Source organism: Leuciscus leuciscus (assembly GCF_965113295.1).
Source record: "Leuciscus leuciscus genome assembly, chromosome: 23".
NCBI classification, from domain to species: domain Eukaryota; kingdom Metazoa; phylum Chordata; class Actinopteri; order Cypriniformes; family Leuciscidae; genus Leuciscus; species Leuciscus leuciscus.
In genome coordinates, this window is record NC_138747.1 from 15222648 (window position 1) to 15240484 (window position 17837).

General features: G+C 38.2%; 1 protein-coding gene across 3 annotated transcripts in view; it reads right to left on the reverse strand.

Moving 5' to 3' along the window:
• Nucleotides 1-961: 961 nt before the first annotated feature.
• The window catches only part of prickle2b (prickle homolog 2b), a 78878-nt gene continuing 62002 nt past the window's right edge, over nt 962-17837 (reverse strand). For all 3 annotated transcript variants that reach the window (XM_082155245.1, XM_082155247.1, XM_082155246.1), the window contains exons 2-8: nt 14048-14231; nt 8491-8604; nt 8220-8357; nt 6825-7028; nt 5606-5792; nt 3029-3883; nt 962-2385 (exon numbers count right to left, since the gene is read on the reverse strand). In XM_082155245.1, coding sequence (XP_082011371.1) covers nt 1490-2385; nt 3029-3883; nt 5606-5792; nt 6825-7028; nt 8220-8357; nt 8491-8604; nt 14048-14179 — 2526 coding nt within the window. In that variant the 5' untranslated portion in view covers nt 14180-14231 and the 3' untranslated portion in view covers nt 962-1489. The remainder of the gene's footprint in view (nt 2386-3028; nt 3884-5605; nt 5793-6824; nt 7029-8219; nt 8358-8490; nt 8605-14047; nt 14232-17837) is intronic.

The window sequence follows — 17837 nt, forward strand, 5'->3', positions numbered from 1 at the left end:
CATTCTTCAAAATATTCCTTTGTGTGCAGCAGAAGAAATAAATTCATACAGGTTTGGAACAACCTGAGGGCAAGTAAATGATGACAATTTTATTGTGATAACTATACCTTTTTTGTGATAATTATACCTTTAATTGTGACATATCTGCCAGAATACACAAACCCTGGCATAACATTATTAAGTATTTGGTTCAAATACTTATTCTATAACTATTATAAGGATTGCCAATTAATCATTCTCTGAGGTAAAGGAGAGGAAACAGAAAGAGAGATAGAACAGGAAGAAAAACTCTAATGTAGATCAAGTTTATGCAGATGGTTATACCAGAACGCCATCTAAACTTTCTTTCAAGACTCTTCTGACCACTACTAAGTACATACGAAGACAAACATTCCTCAGACAGTAGCGCAAAGCATCTCATGTTTCTGGCCTGTCGGGGACATTAACTCTTTGCCGCTTTTAAACAAGTTCAGATACATTTTCAGGCCTATGGCACATGGGACTGTGGTCATGGTTTATGGATAAATATCTGAAAACCATGTAGCTAGCAGTTTTGAAGCGTGAGGTCAGAGCCAGAGGTTGTCCGATGGCAATATCATTCTGAATCTGTGTGTGTAAAATAGTCTCCTATCTTATTGCTTAAACAGCAGCATAACTGACAATGATGGTTTAGAATCTAAACACAGAGCAAAGCTTCAGCTGGAGATAAAAAAAAAACATTTCCGCACTTTTAAAATCCCAAGTCGGAGATGTAGATCGAAACTAATCCTTGAATTTTTATAAAGCACTGTCATTAGCAATGAGGTGTATCAGTAAGCGCGGCCAGCCATTTGGATCATTCGTTGCTCTGTGGTCTTTTGCATTGATACATTGAACAGATGGCAAGTGTGTTGGTGTCTAATCTGAGTCAGAGATCACAGAATGCTCTGATGATTAAGAACCAAGAGCTGTCAATCAAATCTCTCACAGAAATACTCTTTAATTTCTAATACAGGACAAAAATCAGCAAATTAACGTGCATGCCTTTACTATTTTCTCTACATTTTGCTTAGTACATAAATGGTTCTATTGATACAAAATATAAAAATATGTGGTACATCATTTACAGATAATTTACATTACATCCTTAACTTAGTAAATTTCTTCATTCAGTTGCCTATATACATCTTATTAATGGGATTTTCAGCCCAAAGCAAACACCATACAAAAAACATCACTGTGCCTGAATGGATTACATAACGGAAAATTGCACATTAGTTGTAACAAATGTGGCAACAGTGCTGCGGATTAAAGAAGTCCCTAAAAAGTGTAACATCCAGAATAATTTGTAAATATCACATGGGAAAGCATGCATATGCAATTGAGCCATGAACAAATTAAATTACTGCGTTTAATTCACTGATAGCCTCACAACACCGAAAAGCCTTTCAAACTATATTGACGGGTAAAATCTTGTGCAAGGTTGTGCATGATGCAGCAGGTGTGACTTTTATGAGATAATGCAGTTCTTGCTTTTCCTACGTTTGCGCGTGTGTAACTGTCCTCGGCTCTCGAACTGACTGGTTGCGCCGAGTCCTGAAGAGTTGTATTTGCGTAGCAGCTCTTCGCTGGTCATGTACCTCAGCTGGACCGGTCTGGGAATTGGCTCACCCAGAAAATACCCTTCATCTTCTGACTCGGAAGATGAGGAACAGGTCGAGCACCAATCGTCATCGTAATCGTACTGGTCCCATGAATAAGGGCCCTGGTGTCGGTGAAGAGCGGGGTTTTGAAGCGTGAGGTCGGAGGTTGTCCGAGGGCAAGGTCTGAAAGGCTGCTGTCTCAGCCTGCCACTTCCACTACCGTAGGGGTCCCGTGACCCACGGGGCGGAGGGAACTGGTCATAATCCTCACGAACATGAAGTTGAGATCGTTTCGCAGCTGGGCGGCGCTCGGCAGCGAGGTTAAGTGCGTTTTCCGAACGGGAACGCCTGGAGCGGCGAGAATGATGGTGGTGGTGGTGTCGACGCCGTGGCTCTTCGCGGTCGATGTTTCGACGGTGGGTCCGTTCACTCATGGGTGGTAGACGGGCGTTGTTGGCGTTGCTAACCAAACTTGCGCAATCTTCCTCCTGATATGCAAAACCAGGCGGTAAAGCATTAATTCCAGGAGGTTCACGGGAGTATTGCACAGGGTATTTGACTTGAACTGGGGCTTGAAGCTCCAGGTAGGGCTGTGCGGAGTTCAGGCTGCGCAGAGATTCAGAGCTGTGGAACTGCACAGAGGAGTTGAGGGTGCCCATGTTGCTCTTTTCAGACACGTTCATGCCGGAATCTTTGCTCAAGTCTGGCATTGAAAAGCGAGACAAGTGCTCCTGCCGTTTACTGCCGCCATCTGCAGAGGTGCCTGTAGACATCAAACATGTAAGACAGCTGTAATATTCTCTTGCCTTATAAACTGAGTGACAGTACAAGAAAAAGTTGAAAAATAATAAACTAGATTTGTTAAAATCCCTAATCCCAAGAATGAACAATAGTAACTGCTGAGGCAAGCACTACTAAATGATAACCTTAACATTTTCAGTGCTCAATCAAAATATAAATAGAATTTCTGTTCAAAAGTTTGGGGTCAGTGAGATTTTTTTAAAGAACTTAAAGCATCAAAGTTTCCACAAAAATATTAAGCAGCACAACTGTTTTCAACATTGATAATAATAAGAAATGTTTCTTGAGCAGCAAATCAGCATTTAAGAATAATTTCTGAAGGATCATGTGACCCTGAAGACTGGAGAAATGATGCTGAAAATTCAGCTTTGCCATCACAGGAATAAATTACATTTTAAAATATGTTAAAATATAATAGACTTATTTTAAATATTACGTTTTTTTTTTTTTTATCAAAAAAATGCAGCCTTGGTGAGCATAAGAGACGTCTTTCAAAAACATAAAAAAAATCTTAATAACCATAAACTTTTGATTGGTAGATAGTAAATTAAATAAAGAAAAAATTATGAATACAATAATAATAATAATAAATAACAATAAAATACCTGTAGCATTAGATAAAGCCAGTGACTCCATAGAGCCATGTGGTGTCTGCTCCAGTGGTGTGAGCTGTTCGCTAAAACCAAGTGCACTAATTGGGTTCCTGCTACGGCCCATCTGTGGTCCCACATCCTTCTCCTTCTGGAATACATGCAGGCTCACTGAGCGCTTATCCATGAAGCTGTTGTGTGGAACCTCATTAAAGCTCGTCTGTGATCGCAGTGCAGGTTGGTAATAGTCCTCTGGTCCCTGTTGGAACCAGTTCTCATTCAAAGACTGTCCTTTGAGAGCAGATACAGGGGGTCTCTTGGAGGCAACAGGCTCTTTAGGCCTTGGATCTGCTGGGTGACCAGGGGACAGATTTGAGGAATAGGAAGTCCGGATGTTGCACTGACTGAGCAAATGAAGAGGGTTTGAAGAGAGTTCATTACGGCTCTCGTACCCATACATCTCAGCCTGCGTCTTCCAGGATGGAGATTCTCTGTTCAGGCTGGGCGTTTGACTGGACAGACTAAGCAAATCCATTTGCAGGGACAGTGGGTCAACATCTGCAGAGTAACGCCCGGCTGAACCTTTCCCTCCCTGGTTCCCATCTCCTCCACTACCACCATTATTGCTCTTGTTGGATTTGGAGCTGCTGCGCCGGGCCTCACGTGAACGGGCGCTCTGGAATGCAGAATCTGACGAATCAGAGCCGTTCTGGTCATCGCCAATGCTACATGCCCGAGAGCAGAAGATCTGACCCTGCTTGGGTAGAAAAGGACGACCGAGCAGGGACTTCTTACAGCGAGCACAGCTAAAACAGGCCTCGGTGGCATGCCAATGTTGGCCATCATATGTCATCTGACCCTGGTCAATACCTGCACAATAAGAGGACATCCATTACACACAGGTCATAAGCACCTATGGACAAAATGAAAACTCATAAACTATGGGTCAATGACACAAAAAAGCCTACTATACAGAAAAGGAAAAACCATCTAGTTTAAAACATGCCAATGTACTCTTTGAATTCATGCTAGCTCCATGTTCAAATATATTTTTCAAGTTAAAATGCAGTTTTTAGAAAGGCCCTGTTTACATTTGGTATTAAGATGTGTTTTGGTCGATCGGATCACAAGTGGACGATGCTAAATACAGGTGTAAACGGGGTCTGAAACGTTTTGAGCTTGTCCACTTTAGACCACTTCCAGAGGTAGTCGAAAACGCATTCGACTGGATTGCTTTCGTAATGTAAACGCTCATGTGGTTGAATGCATTCGAACAGCCACCAGAGACCGCCTGCTCTCCGCCTACTGACCTAATGAGTAAACATTATAAGTGTGCTAGCCACACGGGAACAACTTAGTTGGCTGAAGACCCAAATTTGGTTTGAAAAACGTACCAAGCACAACGTTCTCACCGCGTTCACCTAGTCTTGCGGATGTCATAGCAGAAACGAAAGCTGCTACTCTCCATTTGTTTTTCTGTTGTCTCCCGTTGCGTTCATATTTAAATTGCGTGATCTTATTTCCTTAGATCGATTTCCTTAGATTCATTAGATCGAAAGATCTGAAAAAACCCATTAATCTACCCTCCCTTCGAAGAAATCAGGACAGAAGTGGTCGAAAGTGGACAAAAGAGACGGATTAAAACACCAGGTGTAAATGGGTATGTGTCTCCGTCGTCTTCTTATGATCCGATTGATCAAAACACATCTTAATACCAGGTGTAAACAGGGCCTATGTTTTTTTTTTTTTACCTTGACACCCATTCTTAATGGTTTGCAAAAGTTGAAGTGAAGCAGAAAAAAACGACTATATTAGCAGTGAAGCCCTTTTTAAAACGTATACAGAAAAATTAAGCTTAATACGGAAATTAAAACCATCGCAGAAGAGCTTTATTCAAGTTACTGTCCATATGATTTGCAGTTAGTGTATTTTTTAAATAATAGGCAGGACAAAATAAAATTAGCATCATGTCACTGACTTCTCTATTGCATTGCAGCAAATGCACAAGAGAGTAATCCTTTAGACATGACATAAGAGTACTTAACAACACTGTGAAAATTTTAATGCATGTTACAGTTGCATAAGCTTAAAATCGAGCGGATTTTAAATGACAGCTACTTAAAGTAAACAAATGCAGAACAAAGATGTCATTGAAGGATTGCATCCTTCTCGAGAGGTGTAGACGTGTTTGGAGAATGCTGATTATACGGTGTGCCACATATTGCAGAAATACATTCGATTTTAATCACAGCTCTAAAGCAGCCGCGCTCTAATGGACAACATATGTTTTGAAAACCCGCACTGATGCTTCCTGTTTATAATCAGTTTCATGAAATTACTTTCTGTGGCCCTGTGTGGAAAGTAATTCCGGATTAAATTTCTACAAAACAAGCTGCCAAAACGTTGAACGTGAACGCCAGACTAAACTATCAACTTGCAAGCTCTTTATGTTTAATATCTTAACGATAGACAAAAAGCAGGTCAGTCGTCTCTTGGCATTTGCTACGGTGCAATTTCGGCAAGAGCAAAGCGGACCGGCCGCACGTGGACGCTGAGGGGATTCCAGGTCGGCACTGATAGATGGGCTCTTACCGATGTGTTCCCCGCAGGAGTCGCAGTACTCGGCGTACAGGGACTCAAAGCAGGTGCAGCAGTACGGCCGGCCCTCTTTCATGATGTAACGCTGGCCGCCCAGAACCGTCTCGCACTCGAAACAGCAAAAGTGCTTCATGTGCCAGTGCCTGCCCTCTGCCTCTGTGCACTCATCTGAAAAAATGATCTAAGAGACAGAAGCAGAGAAAAGAGAGATCACTTTTCTGCAGTGGAAGTGACAGGACTGAAGCTAAAGGCTCTGCTGAGGCAACAGACTGAGCTGCAGCAGAGCAGTAACTCCATTATCACTATAGAGATGAAGTTCTGTAACCATGGTAATCATGCAATGTATTCAGCTGTCTTTACATAAAATGGGAACTAGAAAAACAAGGCTCGTTCAGTTTAATCTTTAACTGCACAATGAGAGACAACCTCCATTTTGATTGCATTTGACAAGATTTAAAGCATTCGTTTTTCTTGTGCACTTTAAGGGTGCGGTTACATTTACAGCGAAAAGTTGCGGACACATTACTGAAAGTGCAACGAAAAAAGGTCCATTGTCTACTGTCAATGGCGTAGAGATGTATGAAACATTGCAGACAGAAAAGTCATTTTAAACCTAGCAGTTTTCTGTCGGATAAAATGTGGCAAATTCACGTAATCTTGAAAATGAGAAAACCCTGCGAGGGGAAACTCCTGATCGCATGGATTCCTCTTGGGATGACTGGATTTTTTGCGAACAATGGTATACGTGACCGCATCTAAATGCAGTCCTCTCAATAAGAATCCATATGTACAGTGAAAACATTTCCCTGTATGGATTTCACATCGGAATTACTTTTAACACGCAACAAATATAAAGCTGCTTGTTTTGGAAGTGACCTCTAAGTAAGCGGTGCTTCATGTATCGCTACACTATTGACAATGGACCTGTGAAAAGCTTTGCTAATGTGACCACGCCTTAAGATGATGACATTTCCTCAATGTTAAAACTCTAGGACATTCATAACCTCATTTCCTTGAAAAATACCTTAATAAAAAGAGTGATTCACAAGAGTGATTTTGTGCCATTTAGCAGTTTTTTTAATAGTCCTAAAAAGGACTATATTCCAAATATCTGCAGTTTTACATTAGACAGCCAAGGTTAATTATCACGTACAAGATACATACTAATGTTAAGAGGTTCATGTCTTGTAATAGCAGGGTGAGATTATCTAACCTCATCACAGGCCGAACATCGAGGTTTGAGTCTCTCAGCATGGTGGCGACCACAGAAGATCTTCCCGTCCTGGTAGAAGTAGATAAGATCCACCAGCAGCTCGTCACACATGCTGCACACAAAGCATTGTGGGTGCCAGCACACCCCGTGGCCCGCACGTGACGCAAAGACGGCAATGTCACCTCCGTTTATCTGTCCCCCACACTAAAAATGTGAGAGAGTTAAAGGGTTAAAAAGAGTCTTGTTGACATTTATAGGTCATTTAGCAGCAGGGTACAAGATTAAATCAATACTCATTATCTTTTCTGACTCTAATATTATGAACAGATGTGTTTATAGATCGACTAGTTGTCCACCAAATGATTAGATATAAAACTAAAATATGTTTTAATCTACATGCTTATAGAGGGAGTTTAAAATGGGGAAAAAAATATTTTCCATTTTTTTTCTTTTCTTTTTTTAAGAATAATTTTTTTGAATGTTTTTGAAAGTCTGCACATAAAGGCTGTATTAACTTTATCAAAGATATAATAAAAACTGTGATAATGTGAAATATGATTACAATTTAAAATAACTTTTTTCTATATTAATATGTTTTACAATGTAATTTATTCCTGTAATGGCAAAGCTGAATTTTCAGCGTCATTACATGAATTACATTACAATGCATCCTTGCTGAATAAAAGTATTCATTTCTTTACAATTACCAATCCCAAACTTATGTATGAAAGTGTGTGTATTTTTTGCATATCCACAGACAAAGCAAAAAAAAGAAGAAAAAAAAGAAAGAATTTGTAACAAGTGGCCACCATATTCTATCTGCTATATATAAAGGAACAGCTGACATTAGCTGGTTTCTTCATTAAAGGTCTCGTTCAGCATTTCACAATATCTTGCATTATGTGGAGAGTCAGCAAATGTTTAATGGGCCAGGCAGATGCATGCCCGTCACCTTCGAGACCAATATTTATTGGAAAAAATGCATCTTTTCAACAGCACTGGGAGCTAAATGGGGGCTTATATCTTTAAGAGTGTCACAGTAGAGGATACATTTAAAAAAATACACCAAAAAAAGCCAAACTGTGTCAGTGTGACATCTGTTCCTGAGAGGTAACAGAAGGGGAGAGAAACAAGGCAGGTGGTCACAGACATGCATATCCAGCTTAGATTCAGCTCTTATTCACTTACTGGCACTAACATGACATCCCAGGTGGACTTACACATAAAACCTATAGAGGAAGCCTTAAAACCGACAATGAAAATAAGCAGCTAAGAACAAAACTACCAGTTTCAATGAACCACTGAAGCTGATCTCTTCCTGTGGCCACAACACCCTCCACCCCAAACTATGATTCATTCAAATGCCACACACACACAAATGAACACTTTGCACACCTGTTCACAGATGGCTCCAGTCATGGTCACCGGGAAGGGCCTGACGTTACCGCGGCCCAGGTTCTCCCTCTTCCTCTGGTTGCTGAAGAGCTTCAGCTCTCGTTTTTCCTCATCATCCAGACTGTTACAGTATCGCACCTGCACAACAAGAGCTCAGGTCAGTGGTGTCGCGTAAATATGGACAGACACGTGTGAAAAATGATGGCACGCACAAACATACATGGTTTTTGAGAGGTGACCTTTTCGTGCAAAGAGCCCAAGCTGATCTTACCTCATTGTCGTGTGGGGGAAGCTGATGCAGAAGCTGTTTGATGCGATGCTTCTCCCCAGGACTGTTCACGTATGGTACTTTATCCTCTGGCAAAGAGCTGTAATACTGATGTACCTGGAATGACATTGGAGTACAATATCAGCTCTGAATTACTTAAATTCATGATAGTAAATTAAATAAAAATAATATTAATTTATTATTATCGTTAAAATACATAAAGGAAATTTTGCAAAAGCAGGTTTGAGTGGGACAAAGTCTTGTTTTCAAGTGGTTTGTAGTCACAAATTGGACGGGTGATTTCATGCTAGCAAATAAATAAAACAGCAAGTACTTGGTGCCAAAATCACAAATGCAGGGGGAATTTCTTTAATGCGATTATTGCTAGTAAACTGATGCATAATAATAATAATAATACATTTTATTACACAGTTTGTTATTTGCGAGTCACAAACACAGGGGTGAATAACTAGTAAATTACTATTACTGACACATATTTTTATGATTATTCTTAAAATAAATAAATAAATATGATAAAACATTAGTAATAAAGCACCAGAAGGTCTGAGGGCCACCAAGTCTTGTTTTCACATGGTTTGTTAAATCAAACACTTGGATTTTGGCACTTGGGTGAGACTGTTTCTATATCCCTGTTGGTGTTAACCCCTTCCCCCTATTTCGCCCAAGGTCCTCGCCTTTCACACACGCAGCTATAACAGTCAGAGTGATTTATGGATGAGCAATGCACGAGTTAATGGAATCGGCCCCTTCTATCCCCCCTGACGTGTTTAAATGGAGGACCCTTTATCTCAAGATGATAAGAATGCATATCCAGATCTCATCCCAGCTTAATTAACCGTAGCTTTACATTTTTGAATGAAAATGGACATTATCATTATCACAGTTGTCTAATCAACATAATGAAATTTAAGTGTAATCACATCACACATTTCATTTTATAATTGGCCAAATAATGAGAGCATGAGTCTACATTACACTATAATATAATTGTGTGTAGACTCGTGGCTGACTTTTTGGAACGCAAACAGGCCAGTGAAGAATCCAGACTTAGCAGGAGCCATAATAAGGTTCTTGCATCCTGAGACCACCCGTCCAAACCTATTACACAGATCTGATGGCCTAATGGCTTAATCTGATATAAAGCAGGGGCCATCTGCCTCTGTCAACAACCAGGAATAAGAAACAGTGCTGAATACAACTGAGAAACTGTAATTAAATAAAGCCTAAGCAAGCAGTGTTTTCACTATGTCTGAACATATCTGCAAAAAATAGCTTTTGTTAAATGAAGTGAAAATAAAATCAAATAAATTAGAAAAAAATTTGAACTAAAACAACGTACACAAAAAATTGAAATGTTAAAGTGTTAATATTACAAAATCAAAAATGCTAAAATTAAAGTTATGCAGAAATGTTTAAAAAAACAAACAAAAAAGACAGAGCATAATGAAATTACTTATTAAATTGACTAAATTCTAAAATTAAAATACATTTTATAATAAAAAAGCTAATTCAAAATATTATTAAATATTTATATAGTTATATGAATTATATAAAAATAACACTGCTCCAAAAATAATTACTGTTTTCTAAGAAAGTAGTAAAAAAAGATATATAGCCTATATAACACCCGGTTTTTAGATTTATTTTTAAATCTTATTTTAATTATCAGTTGCTGTTACACATGAAATTTCACAGCAACTGATACAACAGCAAAAGCTAATAATTTGACTAAATACTAATCGTACTTTTAATTGAAACAGATTGCAGTTACATTTGGTGTCACTAGGGGTGCAAAAATGACATTCAGCTTTAAAGAACAACATGAATGTCATATTATTACTTTACTTTAGATTGTGTTTTTACCAAGCAGCGTGAACGAATGATACGTAAAGACACAGATGAAATACTGCTTATCTCAGAGTCCCATCAAAATGTGTTTTACAAGAGCCAGGATACATTTGGGATACGGTCTGAAACAAAATGATCAGCTTCTTCTGTAATGCGTGGGATTTGTTTTCAGAGCCCCATCCATGTCCGGTGTTTAATGCCTCGCTGTAATAAGGAGCTGTCTCTTTAAACGAGCTGATTGCTCTTCCGTTGCTTGTGTTGGCCGGTACAGTGTCAGCAAGGGGTTTCTGAAGGACTCGTGCAGAGGTTCTTTTGGGATAGTTGAAAAATTACACGGAACACCAACAGTGGTCTGGTCCTGGTAAATTACAGTGGAGACATCCAACAATAACACACTCCCTGGGCCAGCAAAAGAACTGTTGTGACGCAGCGATCAGAAGGACATGGACCCAGAGCCCAAAGCACTCACACAGAGGAACAGCTTGTGGAAATAACTATAATCAGCAGGAAGGGATCTGGCAACCCGCCCCAGTGTCAAGGGATCTTGCAACTGCATTTTGCGCCAGACAGAGAGAGAGGGTGAAGAAAATGCAAATGCTCTTGATTTGAGGGCAAACCAACCAGAGCCCAGACAGCTGTTTTCCATTGAACAGAGAAAGGAGGCATAGCATACACTGGATGACACAGTAAATATGCACCATAATTTGTTGAAGTAAAAATAAATTCATTAAAAGAACTGGCTCACAAAGGTGTTATTGCAAAACACTTTTGCTGCTATTGAGGGAGAGCACGGGTAAGTTGGGGACAGGTTTGGTGGTATGGTTAGGGTTAAGGGGTAATGGAAGGGTCAACACCAGTGTAATTATATGTGTAATTACAGAAATTAAATACAATGAGATGGAACAGGATAAATATTCTGAATGTTCCAATCCAATCTGACTTCTGACCTATAATGCTGCCTGAATCATAATCATATACTGTTTGTTCGTTGGCCAGAGGAGAACTGGCCCCCGACTGAGCCTGGTTTCTCCCAAGGTTTTTTTCCTCCATTTTGTCACCTGATGGAGTTTTGGTTCCTTGCCACTGTCGCCTTTTTCCACCTTTGTTGCCATTGGCTTTTGGCTTGCTTAGTTGGGGACATTTAATATTCAACAATATTATTGATCTGCCTCCATTATATGAGAACTGAACTGAGATGGACGATGACATCACGGTTTTCTCCAGAGCGGCTATATAAATAAACTAATAACTATTTTTACAACAAAAATGAACCATCACTGAACTTAAGCTGGACTATGATGCTATTTTCTTCTAGAAACAAACTTTGTTACATTATTTTCCTGTTTTCACTGTAAAGCTGCTTTGAAACAATCTGTATTGTAAAAAGCGTTATATAAATAAAGGTGACTTGACAATGTAAAGAAAAGCTTATGTACACAAGTGCATTGTATCAAATGAATAATTTAAATGTTAGTGCAGTTGTTAAAAGACACTTGATAAAAAAAGAATGAGTCAACTGATTGTAAATCAGACATGGTTTACGTAGTATATTCTTGATTCACTAAAACGAACCAGTTCATAAGAGTCATTTGTATTCAACATGTATTTGGATCAACATGGATCTGCTTAGCTGACTCAAAATGATGGACCATTACATTTCTAAAAACAGATAATTGGATGACTCGACTAATTCACTCATGTAAGCATGTGTCAGAGAGATTTTGGAAACAAACAAGGTTGGTGTCTTGTGAAACATTTTTGGTGGATAATGACTTTGCAAGGCATTGAATCTTTCAAATGAATCCAAGAAATGAAGCAAAGGTCAGATTTAAAAGTTTGCCCAAGCAGCTCAAATAATCAGTTCCTAAACACCTCAGCTAAAGCAAATCATGTTTTCATGTACTTGATGGTCCCTTTTGAACATCTGTTGACTATAAGTAACTTTGCAACTACATTGCAACTAACTCTCACTAAAGCCTTAGTAGTCTGTCTGCTTAATATCTACTAACTCTTTATTGTGATGGACCTCCAACAGACATTTCTACTGACTATAAGTAACTTTGCAACTACATGTCAACTTATTCTAACCCTAACCCAACCAGTCTACTAATAGAGTTGGTAGACATGTAGGAACAATGTTACTTATACTCAACAGAATGCATTTTAAAATAAAGTGAACCCAGATTTCTTGTTCTAAACCAGATCCCAAATGTTCTGAAATGCACAGCAGGGATCTGCCATCTTATCTTATTATGGACGTGGATGGCCTAAATTTCCACTCTATGTCTAAGCAAAGCTAATTTGTCATGGCCTGAGGTAATCACTGTCTCTGGGTGAAACTGCAGACACCAGCTTTCAAAGCACAGAGAGAGGCATAATTAATAGCTTGCTAATAACATGCATGGACACCGAGTTCTTGTATCCCAGCAACTTCCTCCCATCCATCTGCATGAATGCTGCAAAACTGTTGGTATTGACTTAAACCAGAGCCACTACAAACCAGGGGTTCTTGGAATACAGCCTAGAGAATCATTTATCAGTATAATACAGAATATCTAAAGGAGATTATTCTACTATATACACTAGCTCCCATCATTTTTATCAAGTATTTATAATAAACAAGAGATGATAAAAAGGCTTCATAATATATCAGTCTAACGTCGACCATCAATTTCATTATCTTTCCTAGATAGGATCGTTCAGTCTGGCAAATGTGAGCTGATCAGAAGCACATCATGTGACCTCCAGAGACACAATATGGCCGACAGCCGTTGCAGATGGTGGAGGTGCTTTATTACTTATTGACCCGTTTTGCTGTTGCGTTAAGACTTTCTTCAGTTCATCATGAAAATTAAACTCACATCTATAAATGATTTCACTGGCCCATAAAGAGCTCTACACACACCGGTGCCTTATAAACTTCATACACCAACCTTCTGAAGCAGGGCATCACTATAGTAACAAAAATCAGTGCAGCAGGAATGAGTGATCATAAAGAGGCATTCATCTCAAGGGTATTTAACTTCCAAACGTTTAAAACCTTGTCGAAATTTCATGCAGAATGCCTCAATGCTTCTTTAAACATACCGATGAAAGTAAAAACTGTCTTTAACACACTGCATTCCATTTATCAATCCATAAAAAATAAAAAATAAATTCACTGCCGGTGAAAAGTTTAGGGTTGGTACGATTATTTTATGTTTTTGAAAGAAGTCTCTTATGCTCATCAAAGCTGCATTTATTTGATCAAAAATTATATTGTACAAAAATTACAATTTAAAATAACTTTTATTTTAATATATTTTAAAATGTAATTTATTCCTATGATGGCAAAGCTGAATTTTCAGCACCAATTACTTCAGTGTCACATGATCCTTCAAAAATAATTTGAATACATTTAATACATAAAATAAAGATTATTTAATGGCGCTGATGGTTCCTTTAAGAACCTTTAACATCTATGGAAACTTTCCATTCCACAAATTCTTCTTTATAGTGGAGTAGGTTTCTTTAGATTATTAAAATGTCACTTTTGATCAATTTAACATATCCTTGCTGAATACTTTTTTATTTATTTTTTATTATATATATATATATATATATATTTTTTTTTATAAATACAATTTCTGACCCTAAACTATGAAATGGAAGTATAAATATGATTTGGGTACAGGGCAGTAAATAGCGTTACCTGTTCAGGTTTGAGTCCGGGTGGCACCCAGGCATACTCCTCCAGAGCACACCCGGAGTCATCGTCGGATGTAGAGTTCCTCTGGAAGTCATACATCAGCTTGGTCACGGTCTTCTCCATCTCTAGAGGCATGGTGGTCACAACATGCTCCTCACGAGGGCACTTACAGTGGAGACAGATCTTCCTAAACGCAAAGAAACCAACTGTTAAATAAAACAATAGTACTAGGGATGCACCGATATGAACATTTTGGCCGATACCGATAACCGATAATTCCTTATATTTGAAAGCCGATAACCGATATATAATTTTTGAGAGCCTGATTACAAAAACAATAGTCTCACCATTAAAATCCATGTCTCATGCACACAATTATAATCTTCTCATTATAATTGTATGTAGCCTATATGACAGCACATGTTGCACTTTGTTGTATTTTCCTTTTTTAGAAGTGATTCCAATCTTATTTCAAGCTATTCAAAACCATCATGGCGAACAGTGCGCATCTGAAGTGTCTCAGCTACAGGAAATAATCCATTATTTATCGGTTGTAATATATCGGCCAAATTTTCTTACCGGGCCAATAACGATACCATTAAAAATGAACATTTATCAGTCGATGGCGATATGGTGGCCGATATATCGTGCATCCCTAAATAGTACACCTTGCCATTTGTGTATTTTCAAAAGAAAATCCTTGTTGTTAACAGTCATGATTATTTTCGTTTTGTTAGTTATTAGACCCTTAAATGGACAATTTTTGATAAACTGAGAATCAACAATTTTTTCATTTGTTTTATTTCAAATAGCACAATTCTCCCACGATTCTAAACAGGCAACTAAACAAAATAACAATCTACTAGGGGTTCTGACTAAATGTTAATTGCTGCAGTCTATTTAAAAATGTTAAATAATTTGAATTATTTTTTAAAAATCTGTTTGTATAAACTCAAATGTTATTGCTACTGAATACATCAGTTTTAATATCCGAACTATACACTTTTATCCACGTACTTCTGTGATAATATGAATAACTGTAACAGAAATATTGATATCATACGGTTGAAAAGACTATTTGTGAAGCCGTTTCATACCTATATACATAACAAATGCTCTCTCTGGCTCAGTGGCAGCGCCTACGCAGATTTGAATGTTCTGCTGTGATTTTGTCAAAGGTTTCATAGAAACAGGCGAATCGGTGTCATTTATGAATAAGATTGTGTGGGTGTTTAAATCGAGATCACAATCCTTTAACGATTAATCGTGCAGCTCTATTCTCAAGTAACTCTCCCATCCAGCTTTTCTCTTTTTATTCTTTTACTGTGTCAATCAACATATCCACATTTGGTTATAACCAGGGGCAGCCCGTAGATTCCAACAAAAACCCGCAACACGTCTAATGACTCATGTCACGATGAAACACACCCTCCACCAGTCAAACACGCAGCGTCTGGTTAGCATCCAGACAAGCAGACACAGGCGTCAAACTCTGCCAAAACCACACTTTTCAAGCACGCCGGCCAGTTGGTCAGATTAACTAACCTCTTAGACCAAAGGAAGAGAAAACAAGCCGCCCACTTAGGGCCAATCCCATTAGCACCTCAGAGGCCTGACAGGCTGCAAGGTGTCAAAGACAGACACCGGCCAGTAACCCAATGATTGACTGACGTTTTCACATTGGCCAGATGGTTAACTTAAGAACATGTTCATCTACGTCAAAGAACTCTAGTTGCTATGGAAGCAAGGCAAAAAAGATTCTGTTGGTTCAGTTTAAGCCATCAGCAAATCTGTTATCATGCCTCTATTGTCCTAAGGATATGAAGAGTGAGTCATGGTATAATTTCCTCTACAAGATTTAAGTGCATTGACACGCACTTAAATGTGAGATTTCATTCTAAATAAAACAATTATTTGTCTTTTTAAAATGTCACATAAATAATAGTCTGACTAAAATCACATCAGACTTTTGTTAAGTCTGACTAACAGACCTAGATAATGTAATTGTATCTTGGCTTCATCCACCACATACATGTTAATCAGACTACAAGTGACCTTGGGATTTGCTTTAAAAACATGCAACGTTTACTTATTCCTACAAATATTAAATTTCCCACTGCGTTATGTATTCTTGAATAGATGAAGACTTTAGCTCAACTACACAAGACCCCACTGTGGCTCGATTATAACTGTTCATGTAAACATACCTATAGTTTCATAAGCAGGCGAGTATTTAAACGGCTTCCATTGGGCCTCAAGGATAGATTCTGTTGAACCTACACTACAGTTCAAATGTTAGGGGTTAGTAAGATTTTCTCTCTTATGCTCACCAAGGCTGCATTAATTTGATCAAAAATCTAATTATAAAGAAAATAACTGTTTTCTATTTTCATATATTTTAAAATGTAATTTACTCCTGTGATGGCAAAGCTGCATTTTCAGCATCATTACTACAGTCTTCAGTGTCACATGATCATTCAGAAATCATTCTAATATGCTGATTTGCTGCTCAAGAAACATTTCTTATTATTGATCATGTTGAACGGTTGTGCTGCTTAATATTTTTTATAGAAAACTGTTATACAGGATTTTTTTAAGGATTCTTTGATGAATAGAAATTTCAAAAGAACAACATTTATTTGAAATAGAATTCTTTTGTAACATTATAAGTGCCTTTACGGTCACATTTGATCAATTTAACGGGTCCTTACTGAATAAAAGTACAGATTTCTTAACAATAAGGAAATGTAACACTTTTATAACTGTAATTCATATCTTATTAAAATTTGCAGAACTGACAGTGTATTCACTTGAGAGTGATATGATATTTCATACTAGTTGAGTCAAATGACTTCACTCTTGTTCAACATCTCATCTGGATGTTTTATTAACAAATTCTCTATTAGGTCTCTCAGGGAAAGTTTCACTATAATAGGCAGCAAAATGGTCAAAACCTGTGGAAAACAAACAACCTCTCAAGTGTCTCATTATAATGGCCACTTTAATAACATTTAAGTCAAAATGTAACAAAGTATCAAGCAAGGGATCTTTTCTTCCCTATTGTAATGTACATCTGAGTGAAATGGGACTATACAAAAAAAGTATAGTGAGGCTTGGCTCAATCCATCAGATGTTGATTGGATGGAGGCAGATCCCAAATGACATTCCAGTATAATATAACTCAAAAAGGAACATTCCTTGGCGTTAATGAAGGGGTATTTACTAAAGGGGCTATGGGGGTACATTAGACAAAAAAGGTTGCGAAACACTTGCCTTGAACACAATAGTTCACTTATAAATATTTAAGATGTAGGAAACAACAACAACCTATAAATGGATGAAGTGCTTTAAAACCTGCATGAACCTCAAATAGTTTAAAAAGCATCTCTTTGAATCAAAATGAAAGACTCAGAGATTAGATGGAAGGTTCTGTAGGAGGTAATCGGTGAGCAGACTTATATATAGGCCATGCAGCTGGTCTCTCTGCAGTTCCAACACCCTTGAGCAAGGACAATTCACCTGCATTACTTGAGGGTGGCAACACTGGCAACTTCACAACTCACACTAATACTGAAAACTCACAGGAACATAGAGGCCTTCAAACAGGCCATCTGTGAATACCAAACACTGTTGAGAAACGTATCCGGTCTCTCCCACAGTGACTAGTCATTCTGTAGAACATAACTAGAAAGTATAAGGGCAGGCCAGAAAACAAAAAGGAATTGCTAAAGCAATCCAGCACTCTTGGGAAGTCTTCCCTCAGAACACTTTAATATATATCATAACTAATAAT